At 36.8% G+C, this 16431-nt stretch overlaps 1 protein-coding gene across 1 annotated transcript; it reads right to left on the minus strand.

The window, feature by feature from the left end:
- Window positions 1-8649: 8649 nt before the first annotated feature.
- LOC132166367 (putative sugar phosphate/phosphate translocator At5g25400) lies at window positions 8650-10116 on the minus strand. The gene has a single exon (XM_059577172.2). The coding sequence runs from the start codon at window positions 9990-9992 to the stop codon at window positions 8952-8954; it is 1041 nt and encodes a 346-aa protein (XP_059433155.1). The 5' UTR covers window positions 9993-10116; the 3' UTR covers window positions 8650-8951.
- Window positions 10117-16431: the final 6315 nt, after the last annotated feature.

A 16431-nucleotide genomic window follows, 5' to 3' on the forward strand; every position in this document is an offset into this window, starting at 1 on the left:
TAGTAGTGCCCTTTTCTTCTTCCCATATATGCTTTTATGTTAATATTATCACTCTTGTAATGGCGAAAAGTGTTTCATTTCCCGGGTGCCTGCATGCCCCGGCCATGTCTGTAAAACATATGTTTCTGTTGTGTAACCTCTGCTTGTTTAATAAGAGGGACTATACATCTTTTTGTCTTAAAGTTTGTAATATGAGAGAATCTGTTTTGGTGGATAATCCAAATCAGACAGTAATTGTATTCAGTATATATACAATGAGAAAGGTTTACATGATGATCCACAAGAGTTTAATAGCTAGCATTTTTCTTGATTAATTAGTTTGATCATCTCCAATAAATGAGTTTCACGTCGGCTTAATTAGTATATATCTCTTAGTAAAAAGTTTAGTTCTTATCCAAAATAACTCAATCGTTGCAAGGGCCATGGAGCAGTATTCTGCTTCTATACTAGGTCGAGAAACAGTATGTTGTCTCTTTGCCGACCACGATATTAAACTTATGCCAAGAAATATGCCAAAGCCCGCTGTTGAGCACCTATTTCGGCTGGAAATGTTCAAAGCTTGATTTGAGTTCGAGTTCAAGCCGAACTTGAACACTAATATGATTATGCGGAGTTAAGGTTAAAAATACAAAGTTCAACCCGGCTCGTATACAACCCTCATAGCCGCTTAAAGAAAAGGAAGGTAGAGTTTCCCTTTAAGTATCATATTAGGACACTTCTCAGGAATCAATAATATGCCATACACTTACTACTAGAATTGCTGCTTTCTAAAAGTTTGCTACAAAAATTCTTTTCTTCCTCTAGGATAAAAGTTAGATTATGCTCTCTTTTTTGGGGGGATTAAAAAAAAAAAAAAAAAAAAAAAATCTGTTTTAGAACAAGCTTGAGTCCTTGTCTAGGTTACGTAGAAATCCGGTCATTCAATCTCAGAAGAACTGTCACATCATAAACTCACTGCCTTATAAAATGAATATTTGACCGATGTACTACATGATGTCTCACTATTGTAACCAGAGAAGGAAACTGTACAATCTGTGCTTGATGAAAGATCCAACGAGAGCTTTTTTTTTTTTTTTTTTTTTTGTTGGGGGGGGGGGGGTCAAATACTAGAGAATAGAACCAGCATTAAACGCTCGAGAAGGTTTAATGACACGCGTAAAAATTTGTGTTCGCATGTTGAGTTATAGATTATATTGATGCATATATATATATATATATATATATGAATGAGTATATGCATCAATATAATCTATAACTCAACATGCGAACACAAATTTTTACACGTGTCATTGAGTGACCTTAAACCATATATATATATATATATATATATATATATATATATATATATAGTTTTATACTTATGCTTCAATACAATTTAGAACTCGACACGCGAACACGAATTTTCACCCTTGTCATATATATATATATGTGTGTGTGTGTGTGAACTCTTACTCAACTTATTTAATTAAATAGGTCAAATTCTTTAATCCAAACTCACTAATTTTATATTGGGTTCATGTCGGACTCCGGAGTCTTGTCAAGAATTATTAATCCTAAATATTGCATGTCCGGGTTCAAAACGTGTCAAGATGTAGTTTTAAGGCTATATTAATCAATCATATTTCAACCTATGGGTCAATTTTAACCAGTAAATTTCGTTTTAAATTTACCGAAGATACACGAAAACTGGAGCTAGCAAGCAAACGACCGAAGAATCTAAACCAAGCTCTGACGCCTTAGAAACAGCCAAAGAGCCATTTTCACATCACCAATTGAGGGTCAACTTGGCCAACTTTTTTCAATCCCGGTGTGCATATATAAATAATATAATATTACCGATATCCATTCCAAACAAATGTCAACGGCCCTAGAAAAAAGTCGGGAAACTTTACCTCTTTAGAGCCATGAACCTTCAAGATAGAGGTGTTGAATAAGCCGGCTAGATCGGGACAAATCTTTGAAAAACCAATATATTCTCCTAACAATACATAGATGGGGGTTGAATAGGTGTATGCAAATAACACGTAGAATTTAAACTATTAAACAATTCAATCAATCATTCACTAAAATATGTAAAGCAATGACACAAATATTTCGGTTATAAAGAGAAAACCATTTAGAGAACTCTCTAAAATGTAAAATCTCTTCGGAGCAGTCAAACCCAGTAAATCACTAAATCAGTAAAAGAATAAGGATTATAAGAAGTTCACACTTACAAAACATTTGCAGTTGATACTCTCTTGCATAAGACAAGCGACCCACTTGACTTCTACTGCAGTAGACCTTTTTCGAACAACTGGCACAATCTTTCTACGTGATCTCCCTTCACCAGAACTCTGGTTGAGTTCAATTGTATTCGATCTATGATGAAGACACAACCTTTAACTATAAGAGAAACTAAACCTAACACTCAATATCTTAAACGTTCTCTTGGCACAAACTACCTAACTCTAGATGCAGAATTCGTACCTATACCTCTCTATATAGTTTCATATATATAGTCTATAGACCCCTAGTCTAATTACAATGCAAACTCTGTTGAGAATAGACTTAGAAGCTATGGGGCGTTTGGACGGTAAGTGATCTCATCCGGACGAAACCAAGCAAAATCTAGTTCTAATACACTATGCGTCCGGACAGGAAAGACACTCGTCCGGACGGGCACTATCTTAACATGCGTTAAACCTTAGCTCTCTTGGCGGCGAGTCTGAAAGGCTTGCAAGCGAGGCTCTCAAGTTTTCTTTTTAACTATCTCGTCCGAACTCCTCGCAGACGAGCCTTCAGACAAAGCTCTCGATTTTGTTGTTTAGCTATCTCGTCTGGACGCCTTGCAAACGAGGCTTCAAATGATGCACTCTGTGATTCTTCAAATACAACAGTTTACCCATTCACGCACAACACACTTAAACCGAAAATGTTAATCACAAGTATTTTGTTCACTCGAATCTAGCCAAAAAAATAAAACTAACACAAATTATAAGGAAGAAATTAAGGCCTCATTCTCTTTTCTTTTTTTTTTTGATGTCGGGGAACCTCTTCAAAGCAGGGCCCTTCAGATCCACCCCTGCAGAGTAAACCTCGATCCCGTAAACCGCACCCTTGAAATTTTTTTACATAAAACTGGTTAAAATTGCTGGCTTTTTATTAGGGGGTGTTGCCCCAAAAGATTGTTTGCACCCATAAAATGTTAAACCTTGGACTTTGAAGGTATGATACCTCAAGATCAAGACCTCCACCACTTGGGTCAACCCTTGGGATTAAGGCTTCCTTCTCTTAACTATCTCATAATCATCTTTTTTGTTTTTCAAATGAATTTAAATTCACCATTAGATTTTACAGATCTAAATGTGGGTCATATATATATATATATATGATGATGATTGAGAGATAATAATAAAATGAGGTTTAAATAATGATATTTTTGATCCCTCTATCAATTCTACTTATATTGCTTTAATCCCAAAGAAGAAAAACCCTTGTAGGCTAACGGACTACCGTCCCATTAGTCTGTGCAATGTCTTATATAAGCTTTGTTCGAAAGTGCTTGCAAATAGATTGAAAATTTTTTTGCCCCATATCATTTCCCCAAACCAGAGTGCTTTTATCCCTGGGAGACTAATCACAGATAATATTCTGGTGGCATTTGAAGCATTGCATACTATGAGTGGGCGAATGAAGGGTCGAGGTGGTTATATGGCTCTTAAGCTGGATATGAGCAAAGCTTATGATCGTGTGGAGTGGGATTTTCTGATAGAGACCATGCAGACCATGGGGTTTAAGGAGCGATGGATACATTTGGTAATGACTTGTGTTCGTACGGTCTCTTATTCGATTCTCATCAATGGGCAGCCCTATGGAACAATTATCCCTTCTAGGGGTATCCGACAAGGAGATCCTCTGTCACCTTACTTATTCATCATGTGTGCTGAAGGGCTTAGTTCTTTGCTAAATAAGGCGGAGAGGGAAGGAAAAATTACGGGGCTTCCGGTTGTCCGAGGGGGAACAAGGTTAAATCACTTGTTCTTCGCGGATGATAGCCTACTCTTTTGCAAGGCAAATATAAATGAATGGGTGAACATACAGGCGGTGCTGGAAATCTATGAAAATGCTTCGGGGCAGAAACTTAACCGGGAAAAAACTTCTTTATTTTTTAGTAAGAACACCCATGTGGATACAAAACAACATATTCTCTCGATTGCAGGGGTCCAACAAACACCTTCTTTTGAGAAATATCTTGGGTTGCCGGCTTTAATTGGACGGTCTAAAATAGAGGCATTTTCTGGGTTAAAGGGTACTATCTGGAGCCGAATGAATGGGTGGAAGGAAAAGTTTTTATCTCAAGCCGGCAAAGAAGTATTGCTCAAGGCGGTGATCCAAGCCATCCTCACATACACCATGAGTGTCTTCCAACTACCTAAAGCGGTATGTAAGGAGATAAATTCTATGATGTCACGGTTTTGGTGGGGTCATAAGGAAAACAACTCTAAAATGTCATGGATGAGTTGGGAGAAATTGGGTATGTCGAAAGCGAAGGGTGGAATGGGATACAGGGACCTGGAGAGCTTTAATATGGCCTTACTAGCTAAACAGGGGTGGAGGCTTCTGCAATACCCAGATTCTCTTGTGGCCAAGGTCTTCCAACAGAAATATTATCCACATGGAACATTCTTAACAGCGCAACTAGGGAGGAGTCCTTCTTACACATGGCGTAGCATTTGGAATGCTCGGGCTCTCCTAAATGAAGGACTAATCTGGAGAATAGGTGATGGTAAGTCAGTGAATATTTGGGGTGATCGGTGGATCCCAAAGCCATTGTCCTATGCCATTCAAACTCCGAATCGTCATTTAGCCCCGGATGAAAAGGTTTGTTCCCTTATAGATGAGAGGACTAATTGGTGGAACTTTCAGCTTATACAAGGTATTTTCAGTAGGGAGGAATCAGCCATCATATGCAATATGCCTGTTTGTCCCCAGCGTCAACAAGATCGTTTGGTTTGGGTGGGCACCAACAATGGGGCTTTTTCGGTGAGAAGTGCATACCACTTAGCCATGGAGCGTAAAGAAGGTGCTAATGGGAGCTGTTCGAATGATGAGCAAAGCAAAAATATGTGGAGGGCTGTTTGGAAGATAAGGGCGCCGGAAGTAGTTAAAGTCTTTCTATGGAAGGCGTGTAACAATATCCTCCCCACTAAACTTAATTTATTCAGGAAGGGAATTATTCCAAATGCCCTATGTCCTCTCTGTGGTTTAATGGAGGAATCTGTGGAACATATTTTATGGACATGTGAGTCAGCTAGGGATGTGTGGGCAGCTTGCAACTCAAGGACACAAAAATGTGCCACAATAGATGTTGACTTTGCTTCTTTGTTTGTGAGTCTGGTTGAAAGATTGGATGAAGATGAGATGCAAAAATGGGGGATTGTGGCGAGATTTATATGGCTCAGACGAAACAAAGTTGTCTTTGGAGATGAGTGTCAATCACCTTCCATTATTCTTGATATGGCGAAGACCCAAGTGGACCACTATCGCAAAGCAGAGCAGGAAAGAATAGCCGGAATGCCCAAACAATCTGTGCAGGAAGGAACCACATGGCGGCCGCCTGAGGAAGGGAAGATCAAGATTAATTGGGATGCAGCTCTGGACGAAGGAAGGCAAAAAATGGGAATTGGCATGATTGTGCGTGATTCTGCAGGGAGGGTAATTACTGCCATGTGTGGGCCTTGGTCGAATGTCACTAATCCTGCGGTAGCAGAAGCCATTGCAGCGTGGAGATCGGTTGTTCTATGCCAAGAACTAGGCTTCTCTAGTATTGTTCTTGAAGGTGATGCTTCAGAAGTTGTTAATGCTCTGAAGAAGGAAGGGCCATGTTGGAACATTTATGGGGCAGTGGTGAACGAAACCAAAGCTTTGCTGGCTACTTTCGGGGAATGGCAGGTGTCTCATACCAAACGGATGGGTAATGTGGCAGCACATGAACTTGCCAAGTTGGGTTTAGATAGTCATGTAGATCAAATTTGGACCACTGATTTCCCCCCCCCCCCCTCCCTGTATCGCTTATGCTGTATGTGCTGATTTGAGGTTGTTGTGACCTTTTCAATGGAATCTCACTTCAAAAAAAAAAAAAAAAGAATTGATGATTTTAGGTGGCACTCTTGAGTGCGGGCTATTTACTTTAGGAATAAGAGCAATATAACACCTTTAGGAGGAGTCCCCTTGGGAAAAAAAACTTCCCACAGTAGAAATGACATTAATTTCCTTCATGATCTTTCCCGGTAATATATGTGGAAATGAGCTATGATGCCAGGCTTGCCAGCTTTGTTAGAACCCAATTCGATAATATGCCGCTTTTAGCAGTCCTTTTAGAGACGCCGAGTCATTTATGGCATATTTCTTACTATTTGTGTGTATTAATTTCATGTATTATAATTTTCGTTTTGTGTGTTGTTGGAGAGTTCATTTTTTTTAAAAAAAAAAAAATTCTTGTACCCTTCCAGTATTTGCTTTGAAAAAAAAACCACTTATAAGTTTTATTCTCGCAAACATATTATTATCCTTATTGGTGTATCCTTTTGAGAAGGAGAGCTTTTTCTTTTTTCTTTTTTCTTTCATGTTCTTAAGTGATATATTCATTTAAAAAAGAATCTAATATTTTTATATAATTTAGCAAGCCAATTGAAGCCTTTTTGTTTTATTTGTAAATCTTTTTATAACCTTTTTTATTTTTTATTTTTTTAAAAAAAAAAACAAAACAAAACACAACAACAACAAATAAGGAAAGGGGTTACATCAAAATACCGAAAAGCGACCCTACAACAAACTCAAAGACGAAAAATAACAGTGCAAGAAAACGAAACAAAGTAACCAAAGTAGGAAATGAGCCAAATAAATGGCCTGGTCATCTCCAAGGGACCACACAAAGTGATTATAAAAGCAAAAGAATTATAAAAAGAGTCACAAACCTTAAGAAGTTCACAAACTCATTTGCACCCTAGCACGGAACAACATCAACCACCCAAAGATAGTCAATGCATAAAAAAAACTGATAAAATCCAAATCTGAAACCGAAGAGAAATGAGTATTGTCTCCAGTAGCACTAGTCTCCACAACAAAGATAATCCCAAAGAACAAATTGAGACTAAAACCCATAAAATCCAAACAAAACAATAGGAAATACATGGAAACAAAGGAAAAAAATAGAAAAGCAAAAACTACAAGCGGAAATACAGTACAAAATCCAACAAATAGCAATGACGGCGATAGAGAAGATGGACGAGCGGCCGGAGGAGCCTGCTACGTGGAACTCACGCTCCAGCGCATGCAAGGCTGACAACGGATTGCAAGATGGTGGTGAGAAGCTGGGAGGCCGGTGATGACGGTAGACATGCGCGTGTAGACTTGGGTCAACTTGAGGAAAGTAGGTTGGGTTTTAAAGAACACCCATCTATGAACCAAGGCAGATCCGGGTTACAAAGTGGACAACGACGAGCGGCAAATGACTAGGAACCGAAAGGAGAAGGAGGCAAGCAACCTAGGGCAACTGATGGTGGTAGATGGTGGTAGGGAGAAGATGATGAAAAAACAGTGTAGAAGGGCAAAAAAAAAAAAAAAAAAAATCCCCAAAAGAAAAAATACAACCAGGAAAAGGAGAGGGGAAGAGGGAAGACTTCCCACCTCCGCAAACAACCACACTGATGGTGGTAAAAGACCTCACAAGGAGGTAGGGTTTTCTCTGCCTAGAAAAGAGGAGCTTCTCTCACTAAAAAAGAGTTTAGTGAGAGATTTAGCCCTATAACCTTAATTATCTCATACTTCGTGTCTTGCACAACCCTACATTACATGTTGTAACTTTAATCCTTTTTTTTTTTCTTTATTTATTAACTTTACATGTTTGAAACATGGGTGGGCAATTTTTTACACGCGAATTTGATACGAATCTAACATAAAATTAAATGATTGGGGTTGAAGAGTTTGATTTGACTCTTTTAATTAAATAGCTCGTATTAAGGTTAACCTATGTAGTTTTATACCCACCTCTATACTAATTACCGAAGGCTGACAATTTTTTACTTAATTTGACAATTCAACAAGTTTTTTCTTTATTTATTAACTCTACTTGTTTGAAACTTCGGTGAGCAATTTTTTACATGCGAATCGATACAAATCCAACATGAAATTGAATGATTGAGGTTGAAAAGTCTAATTTGACTTATTTAATTAAATAACATGTATTAAGGTTAACCTATATAGTTTTATACTCACTTCTACATTACTTAAGGCTGTCAATCTTTTACATATCTTGATAATTCAACAAAACCCAATGCAAAATTAAATGATTAAAGTTAAACAGGTTTGACTAGAAACTACACTAGGCAATCCTGTAATATGTAGCAAACAATAGTTTAGAAAATCACAAACTACTCGTACACAAGTACTGAAGTAGAAGACGAGCATATTCTCAGCAAAAACCAAGAGTACCACTTGATGCATCTGAAAATCTCAAAGTTTCAAAAGCTTTTGTCTTCGTACGTACAATTAATTCTTTAACATGAAAATTAAATGAGATCAAATCAGCGCTAGAAAGGCGACCAAGACATTAATTAATGTATATGCATATAAACATGTAGATAATTTAATAGGAACAAAGAAACAAAGACAAAAAAACCAATAATAATCATAAAAATGGGTAATCACCCGAATGAAGTGTTGCAAAGCATCCATAGGAATGATTACATCATTTTTATGTTACGAATAATTTGAAATTAAATCTGACGCTATATTGTTCCTATAATTATCTGAGTGTTTAATTATAATTAAGCACTAAAAAAGAAGAGAATTGATTATACCTAATATGCCCCTCATGATCTAGACGAACAAAATCCAATTCACATAGCGGATTTTCCGAATCGCTATAATCTAAAAAATCATCCAGTTGGAATCATGGATCGATCGAATCAATCCTGCGTGTCGCTCATCTTGCCGGTCCCTTCATATTCTGTCTCGTGCAACAACCTCCCGGACTCCTCGTCGGCCAGCAGCTGCTTCTTCTGCGCCTCCGCCGCCTGAAGCCCCTTCAACTTGGAGTGATTGTAATAAACAACACCCATAAACGCCAACAAGTAGCCAACCAAATTGACGGCCGTCACGGTGTCCTTGATCACCGACCACGAGAATCCGATCAGCAGCCAATCCTTCACAACGCCGGCGACATTCAATGTGAGAGCGGAGGTCTTCCCGACGACCAAGAACACGGCCAAGTTGAGCCCGAACGCGCAGAGCGCGTTGCTCCCGAAGATCACGAAATCCGGACGGAAACTCGCGGCTTCCCTCAGCAAAGGGTACTCCAGAATCAACCACGGCACCGACAAGAACGCGAAACAGCACGGCGCGATGTAGTAAAGGGAAAGGATCGGGTTGAGCTTAATTCCTTTGGAACCCAACAAAATCTCGATCATGACGAGCCGGGTGGCCTCGAATGTCAGGCCGAGAAGCTGCAACACGACGCCCCAGGTGTGGAACTTGACCTCGCCGTAGGCGGCGACGGCGACGCCGAGGGAGATGGAGAGCATGTTGAGCATGACGCCGCTGTTGAAGGAGTCTTTCTTGAAGAGGAGTCCGATGGAGTAGACGGCGACGGGGGTGAGGGCCTTGAGCATCTGAATGAAGGAGACGGAGAGGTAGATGTAGGCGGAGTTGTAGAACCAGAGGGAGAGCGCGTAGAGGGCGCCGATGGGAACCACGGACCTGAGATAGAGCTCACGTGGCATGGAGTAGGAGTCCTCCACGACCTTGAAGACGCGGACAAGGAGGAACGCCAGCGTGGAGCAGAAGGCCATGTGGATCATCGTGAGGGAGATCGGGAAAGGCCAGCCGTAGAGCTTGCGGTCCATGATGTACTTGTTGTACACGATCACCGAGCAGCTCAGGAAGAGCCAGACGGCCAGGTAGACGAAGGAGACGACGACGTTTCTCAGGACGCCGCCGGAGAGAGCCATTCCGAATATTTGGATTTGGGGAGATTTGGAAAATTTGGTAAAAGGGTTGTATTTTTCTAGCTTTTAAAGATGTTGGTTTTGGGTGATTGTGGGGAAGAAAGAGTTTGAATGAGGAAAGAAGACTGATCGGAGAAGAGTTACACTTTGAGTACAATACGGGCTTCAGAGTTAAAAGGATTTGATGGGAACATAAATGTTTAGTTTTTATCTTTTGTTTGTTATTTATTTTTTCATCTTTTACAAGAAATAAACAAATTTATATAAATATATAACACTTTTCGTAATTAAAATCGATTAACTATATAGGGTCATATATATATGTTGGTTTAGATAGTGAGTTGCATAATGAAATCTCAGTTTCATTTGATATGATATTAAAACACTCTATCTATACACCCAACCAGGTTCTTGGGATTCTGATCGCCACCATTTCTAAAGATTGAGATATTCTCAAGACTAATCCTCATTCTCACCTTGAATATCTATTAATTATCTCTTAATTCGAATCTTAGTGGGTATTTCTATTTGATTATCCACTCCATCGTCGTCTTTTTTCTTTTTTTTTTTCTAAGCAAATAAGAAAAAATGTTACCCGCACTAAAAAAGAGTGGGCTCCCTAATAACAGACCTAATAAAAAAATTAGAATGCAATAAATACAAGCAAACAGTAGAAAATTGGTCATAAAATGACCCGGTCCTCTCAATAAGGGCCGCAAAAAGCGGTTTAAAAACCAAGCCAGAAAAAACTAATAACTTTAACCCTAACCAAAACTTCTGCAAAGTAACAGCAACAACCTTCAAAAGAAGGTTGAACAAAAAATACTGTAAGATCAGTAGGATCTCCTGATGAAGGAACACTCCAAATTCAAGTAAAAAAACATAAAAATAGCAACAAAAAAAAAAAAAAAAAAAAAATCAGTAGAGGGAAAAACAGCAAAAAAATTTTTAATTTTTTTTATTTATTAAAAAAATTAATAAATAACTCAATAAAATTTTATTGTCGATATATATATATATATATATATATATATATATATATATATAATTTTTAATTTTTTTGTCAGCTGTCCTCGACAACGTTTCATATTTTGAAATCCTACATAAAATATCTGCCTCTTCAAAAAATTTGCGAAAATAGCATTATTCAAATATTCTAGGATTTTGCTTCTTTAGTAAGTAAATCTAAACACAAAGAGATCGTCTTGATCAGATCTAGCCAGCAAGACCGTAGGATTAAATACTAGTGGGGTCCGACTGCATCTCTTACGTTACGTTATTACTTCATTGATTAAAGCGCGGAAATTATAAAGTTTCTGAAATCATGAGTGCTTTCAATATTTTCTATTAGTTTGAGGACTCTTTTGTATGACTTCCAACACAATTTAAAAAATTGAGTCTGTTGAGCAGTAAATGATGCAAAGACTAAGGACCCATTTGATTTTGCGAAATGGATATTTCATTAAAAAAAGAAATAGGTATTACTGGGAATAAAAGAGGTTGGAATTGAATAAATATTATAATTCTTTAGTTTGGTAATAATACACACGGTCTAGTTGGAATTGAATCGAAATTACTAAAAACTCCACATTATTTTATTTTATTTGTTCAATTCATATTAGAAAAAAAAATTTAAAAAAAACCTAAAAAAAATAGTGGGTGGGGTGGTCGGCCACCCACAGAACCGGCCAGGGGTGGTCGCACCACCCCCGGAGCGCCTCATGATGTGGTCGGCCACCCCCTTTAATTTCCATATTTTATTTTATTTTTTAGCTTAAAATAAAATAAAAAATTATTAGGGATTTTTTTTTGAAAAATATATTCCATTCTATAAGGACTAACTATTCCTCTTATTTCTTAGAGGAATAGCTATTCTTGTGTATATGGAATTAGTCATTCCTATGGGAATAACTATTCCCAGGAATATACCCATACTAAATAAAAGAATGACTATTCCATAGGAATAGTCATTCCATTCCAAATGTCTATTCCGCAAACCAAACGGGCCTTAAGACTACAAGTGTAAATAAAAAGGATCTGATTGGAGTTAAAACTATCGTATGTCTGCTGTAAAAATATTTAACGGTCCAGATGTAACCAAAGTCTTTTTGTTTTTTTATCTTAAAGTATTGCATATCAGTTTTTAACCAAATCTTATACTATAGTTAGAATGGACACGAGAGAGACTATGTTGAAACACAGGCACCAAAATAAATTGAGAAATAATGATCAGGAAACAAAACTATCAAATTAGACAAAAAAAAATTCTAGGGGATCTCAATTCTCAACTACCCATGTGCAATTAAGATGTCCAACTCTTCAAACATGAGATAGCAAGAATAACTGATGGGTGACAAGTCATACCCAACAGATTGTTACGTCAAGAAGATTGTAAACTTAATTGTAGGATGTTTCAAGTAATAAATTCTCTGTGAAATCGATATCAATACACATAAAATGGTAAACACTGTAGCAAAATTTCTATTATCAATTCATCATAAAGAAAAATAAAATAATTTGGTTTTTGTTTTTCCACTAAAAAGTGGAACATTAATGGATCGAGCAGAATGAAAACTGAAGTTAAATTAACTAAACTAAATTAATTAAAATGGAGATGGAGAAAATTAATGGGAAAACACTAGGGCTTCAAGGATCTATCTAGCATTCTAGAAACATATTTTTTACTCAACTAAGTAGATAATCAACTCTCTTAATTGGAACATAAAACAATTAAGCACTAAAAAAAAGTTGATTAAGTATGAAGTTTGAATGAAAATTTGATTTCATTAACATGTTATAATAATTTGTTAAACACAATTTTGTTTTAGTTTTGGTTGAACACAATTTTGAAGTATAAATATTTCAAGTATTTGTTGAAAATTCTTTATCCGTAATTAATATTTAAAGGCCTTGTTTTTTGTAATTTATTATTATTTAAAGAAAAATAAGTGCCATGTGTCTAGGCGAGGTGCTGCGTTCTCCCCTCCTTATAAAATATTATCCTTGAATTTCAAGGTAGATCAAAATTTTGTGGGTTTTGTGAAAATAGAAATCATGCAAGGATAATATAATGTGACATGCCTAACCACAACCAAAGTCTACTCATGCATTAGCCAACATAAAATCTTAAAATGGTAAACCTAGAAACCTAAATCTACAAAGATAAGATGTTATACCATGAAAATGAGACTAACAAAAATAGGCTAATGACAAAAACCAAACCAAGATTGAATGAAAAGGTTATCTCTTCTTGAAGATGGGACCCGGCCCCATGAAATCTCTTCCTCACTCTAACACTCACACTCATTTCATATGCCTCACACGTCACATGCAACTCACATGCTTCATGCATTCACATGAAGCTTAATATTGCACATGAGTAATGCTCTCTTCACATCTATTTCACATTGATTGATGTTTAAGTAGCTTTTCACGTCAACTATTTCAAAAAAATAAATAAATAAAGTCACTTAAAACATGTCACATCAATTAATATAATATGAATGTAGTGAATCACTACAAAGAGTAACATTTTTCTATTGCACATATATTATACATCATATATTCATATGGATAGAGTTTTTCCCTAAATTCGGTTTGATGAATTTCCTCAAACCTATTCTATAAAATGACATGTGTCACTTGTCATGTGAAAAATACATGTTTTTTTTAATAAAAAAAAAAAAAAAAATTACAATTACAATGACAAAGTTGGAATAAATTTTATTCATAATGAATATGCTTCTCACATACTATTTAAAAACACATGTATTTTTCACATGAAAAGTGACATATGTCATTTTTATAGATTAGGTTGGAGGAAATTTCTCTAACTCAGTTTGAAAAAAAACTCTGTCCCATATATATATATATATATATATATATATATATATATACCAAAATGGCTCCATAGATTAGAATTGGTTGGACTCAAAAGATAATCCCGTTTCTATCCAACCTTGACTAATTTGTCTTGAAATTGGAGATTTTCAAATTACAGAATTTATGCATTTTTAGGCATCGAAATGCTTTGAAAATGAGACTTTTTAAAAATATGGCATATTATCAAAGCAGGAAGAAATAATTTTCCTCTCAAAAGGTTTTTTCTTCCCTTTTGTAGAAACGCTTCTTCTTCATAAAACCAAAAAACAGATTTTTGTTCAAAGTTTTTTTACAACATAAAGAATAAGAATATGATGAAAATTTACTCAATTCTCAACTATAACATACAACATTTTTAATATATGGCTTTTTCTAAGCGTTTCAATGTCTAGAGACGGTCTAAATTTCATAATCTTAGAATCTATAATTTCAATTTCTTTGAAATTGCGAGGGATCTTAATCTTCTTTTTATCATCTTTTTATTGACATACTTTTAGGGGTAATTACCTTTTTCTCTCATCAACGCATTGTCACTTTGCCATCATGAACTGATAACCTACTGCTCGACTCTATCAGACTATCATTTTCTTCCAAAAACCCACATTACGTTAGTCAACCACGATAAATTAGACGGAATATTATCTTTTAGATGTTAAATCTTCTTAAAAGACAGAAATACCCTCAAATAAAAAATTAAAACAAAAAATATAAATATATAAATTAATTTTTTTAAAAAAATAAAAATAAAAATAATAGGGGATGGCTGCCAACCAGAGGCGGCCACCCCTAAGTGGTTTGGGGTGGCCTGTGGGCCACCCCAGCCACCCCCAGGGGGTTTCATATAGCAAAACCCCGAGGGACAACCAGTCCACCGCGAAATCATTGTCGTTCCCTAACACGATATCCAGCGCAACGTACTCCTCTGTCCCGACAAACGAGTTACACTTCTCCACAAAGTCGAACTCGGGCTTCACCGAGTTACTTGGGGAAATCGAGTCTTCCGGCAAAATGCCTAAATTACAAAACCGGTGCAATGGCGACAACCACTTTTTCTTCACCGAGTCAGATTTGAGGACTAGTTGAACTCTGGCATCGATTGAGGACTTTTTGGCGTCGATCCAAGGGGTTTGGGGTGGGGTAGAGGCACCCCATGGGTGGCCGCAAGCCACCCTAGGGGTGGTTTGTGGCCACCCTATAAGGGTTGGGGGGTGGCAACCCCACCGCTGGCCACCCATTCAACTTTTTTTGTTTTTTTTTAGAATTAATTTTTAAATTTAATTAATAAAAAATTTAAATGTTGACGTGGCAAAACTGTGCATTTTAAGAGCACTGATTGGCAGCACGCGTGGGCGTGGCACGCCCAGTGCAAATTTTTTTTTTTTTTTTTTTTTTTTTTTTTATTTTATTTTTTAAGATCAAGAGCACGGGCCTGTTGATCTTTACCCGCATTTTAATAGAGATTTTACAATTTTGGATGGGTTGACTAAGGGATTTATACTATATTTACCAAAAAAAAAAAAATTTATATTTTTAATTAAGAATAGAGAGCCCTTACTGTCGGTGCATAAAAGACCCATTTTGCAGCTCTTAATACATTTTTGACACCTAAGTTAAACTCATCTTATAGCATAAAATTGAAAACACAGGATTATTTTGTAACCCCCTTTCTTCTTCAACAACTTCTCAAAAGCATCAACCCCGTTCTTCTTCATCGCCGGCCAAACCCAACCGGAAAACTCATCATCAAAACTCGTTTCTGGATTCAAGACTAAAACGTAGAAATAGAATGTTAACTCTTTAGGGATTCTATCACCCTAAAGATCGGAGAGGGTGACCCAGTTGTGGGTCTAGCCAAACCCACCATTTGGACTCAACAAAGAGACAAAGAAGAGAGATAGAGAAAAAGGAGAGCGTTTGGTGTGGGTGTGCAACAAAACCCACCAAAACAATTGTCAAAAACTCATAAAATTTTGAGGAAAGCAAATTGAACAATAATTCACAGCAAATATCACAAAAATTAGAAAATCATTTGAAGTTGGTCTCACGTTGCTGGATCCAAGCCGCCGTTGTCGAAGCCCAACCGCCGAATCTATTGAGAGAGCTGGAGCCAGAGTCAAATTGCTGTCATTTTCTGAGCAAGACAACCCCCACCGGAGATGCACGTGAGAGAGAGAGAGAGAGAGAGAGAGAGGAAGAGAAGCGGTTCAGAAATGGATGGATTCGGAGGCTTGAGTGTGTGTGGATCGGGCTAGTCTCTTTCCTCTTTGTGCAATTTTTCTCGTTTATTTGTTCTAGAGTATTTTTGTGCAATTTTTTTGCTGTATCTAAGGTGTCAGCATATTATATTATTATTGGATGCTATAAAACACTTCTTTTACGCCAGGTCCGGATATAAGTTTTTCTTTTAAGAATAGCATATATCATCATTCTATTGGTGATGACGTGATACACTATTGTAATCCATAAAGTATTTTGATAAAATTTGATTACAGAGACTAAATTGTTATTTTGGCATATCCCCAATAATCTTTGAATTATTATTATTTTTTTTTTTTTTTTA

The sequence above is a fragment of the Corylus avellana genome, chromosome 11 (genome assembly GCF_965113065.1).
Source record: "Corylus avellana chromosome 11, dhCorAvel1.hap1.2, whole genome shotgun sequence".
Lineage (NCBI taxonomy): Eukaryota > Viridiplantae > Streptophyta > Magnoliopsida > Fagales > Betulaceae > Corylus > Corylus avellana.

Excerpts from the sequence above, each read along its gene's own strand:
- LOC132166367 (XM_059577172.2), bottom strand. The coding sequence starts at position 9,992 with ATGGCTCTCTCCGGCGGCGTCCTGAGAAACGTCGTCGTCTCCTTCGTC.